We start from the raw sequence: 1,430 nt of genomic DNA on the forward strand, positions 1-1,430 counted from the left end.
GGGTGGAGGTAGCACTCGGCGTCCTCCAGCAGCAGCCCCAGGCCCAGGCGCTGCTCCGCCAGCGCACTCAGCACCGGCTCCTCGGGAGATGGCGATGCGCAGCCACCCTCGGCCTCCGGCCCCCGCCACTTACTCCCCAGCTGCAAGCAGCCCGGCCATGGCTCCAGCGTGGGGGCCCTGTTCACGCCCTCCGGCGATCCAGGGGACTCGGGCCGGCTCTGGTGCCCAGCCAGGGGGGTGGAGCAGGAACCGGAGCTGGGCTGGGTGGGACGGCCGCAGCAGGCTGGCAGCAGCGGATCCGTCTCCTCCAGCTTGCGCAGCACCTCCAGAATCTGGGCCTTCTTCTTGAAGAACGGAGATAGCGCCTCCAGGGCCGGGGGGCCAGGGCCAGAACCGCCTCCCCAGGGCCCCTCACTGCCCACCTGGGGAGCAGGAGAGGAGCCGTGAGATGCCCGAGCCAGGAGCGGGACCCGGGGCGGTGCAGGGCCACATACCTCCCTGTGCAGGACACAGCGGCCGGGGGGCGGTGAGGCTGCGGGATTCTCCGCTGAGCAGCGCAGGGGGCTAGCAGGGGGGTTGGCTGGTGCTGGCACCGGCTGCAAGGCCAGCTGTGAACGAGAGCGACGGTGAGGGGTGCGCAGCTCCATGGGGGCTGAGCCTGTCCCCTGGGGTTGGGTGCCAGGGCAGCAGCCCCTGGCCAGGATGAGAGGTCTCCGGCACTGGCGGGAGCCCGAGGGTTGGCGAGGCCGTACCGGGGGCAGAGCGCCACCTGCCAGCTGCAGCTTCTGCTGGAAGAGGTCACTCAGTGTCTGGTTCTGCCGCTCCAGGTCAAAGACCCTCCTTTTCAGCTTGATGCATTCCTCGCGCAGGTCCTGGGGGGGCAGAGAGTAAGTGTGGCCCTGGGGGCCCCGGCAAAGACCCGTGGAAGCTGTCTCCTGAGCCCGGCCTGGCTGAGCCCCTTGCAGGGGGCAGTGCAGCCCAGCCCCTGGGGGCTGTCGGCAAGGGGGTCCCGGCTGCACCCGGGTCAGGACACCAGCTCCAGGAGAGGAGGCGAGTGCAGGGGACGGGGTCAGAGGTGGGTTCCCCGCTTTACCACGGCTTCCCACCACCACAACCCCGACCCCCGGGCTAGGGGCACGGCCTCACCTTCTGGTTGAGCAGGGCCTGCACCACGTGGTTGGCGACCTGCAAGAGAGACGGTGGCAGCGCAGCCTTGGGCAGCCACGACCCCCAGCCCGCCCGGGCCCGGGCCCGGCCCCGGCCCCCTACCTCGTCCAGGCAGCGCTCGTAGGTCTCCCGCTGGTTCTCATTGGCCTGGGCCAGGGCCGAGTTCTCCACCTGGGACGGAGCAGGACAGTCAGGGCTCCGCCTGCCAGAGCCCCCGGGGCCCGGCCCCCGCTCGGGGCACCTCGCAGGTCCGGACGGAGCGG

The 1,430-nt window shown here is 71.4% G+C and overlaps 1 protein-coding gene across 1 annotated transcript in view; it reads right to left on the reverse strand.

Moving 5' to 3' along the window:
• The window catches only part of NCKAP5L (NCK associated protein 5 like), a 6,991-nt gene that overhangs the window by 4,225 nt on the left and 1,336 nt on the right, over positions 1–1,430 (reverse strand). The window contains exons 2-5 of the mRNA XM_025212404.1: positions 1,270–1,408; positions 1,147–1,185; positions 753–872; positions 4–608 (exon numbers count right to left, since the gene is read on the reverse strand). Coding sequence (XP_025068189.1) covers positions 4–608; positions 753–872; positions 1,147–1,185; positions 1,270–1,408 — 903 coding nt within the window. The remainder of the gene's footprint in view (positions 1–3; positions 609–752; positions 873–1,146; positions 1,186–1,269; positions 1,409–1,430) is intronic.

This window comes from Alligator sinensis, unplaced genomic scaffold (genome assembly GCF_000455745.1).
Source record: "Alligator sinensis unplaced genomic scaffold, ASM45574v1 scaffold1329_1, whole genome shotgun sequence".
NCBI lineage: Eukaryota > Metazoa > Chordata > Crocodylia > Alligatoridae > Alligator > Alligator sinensis.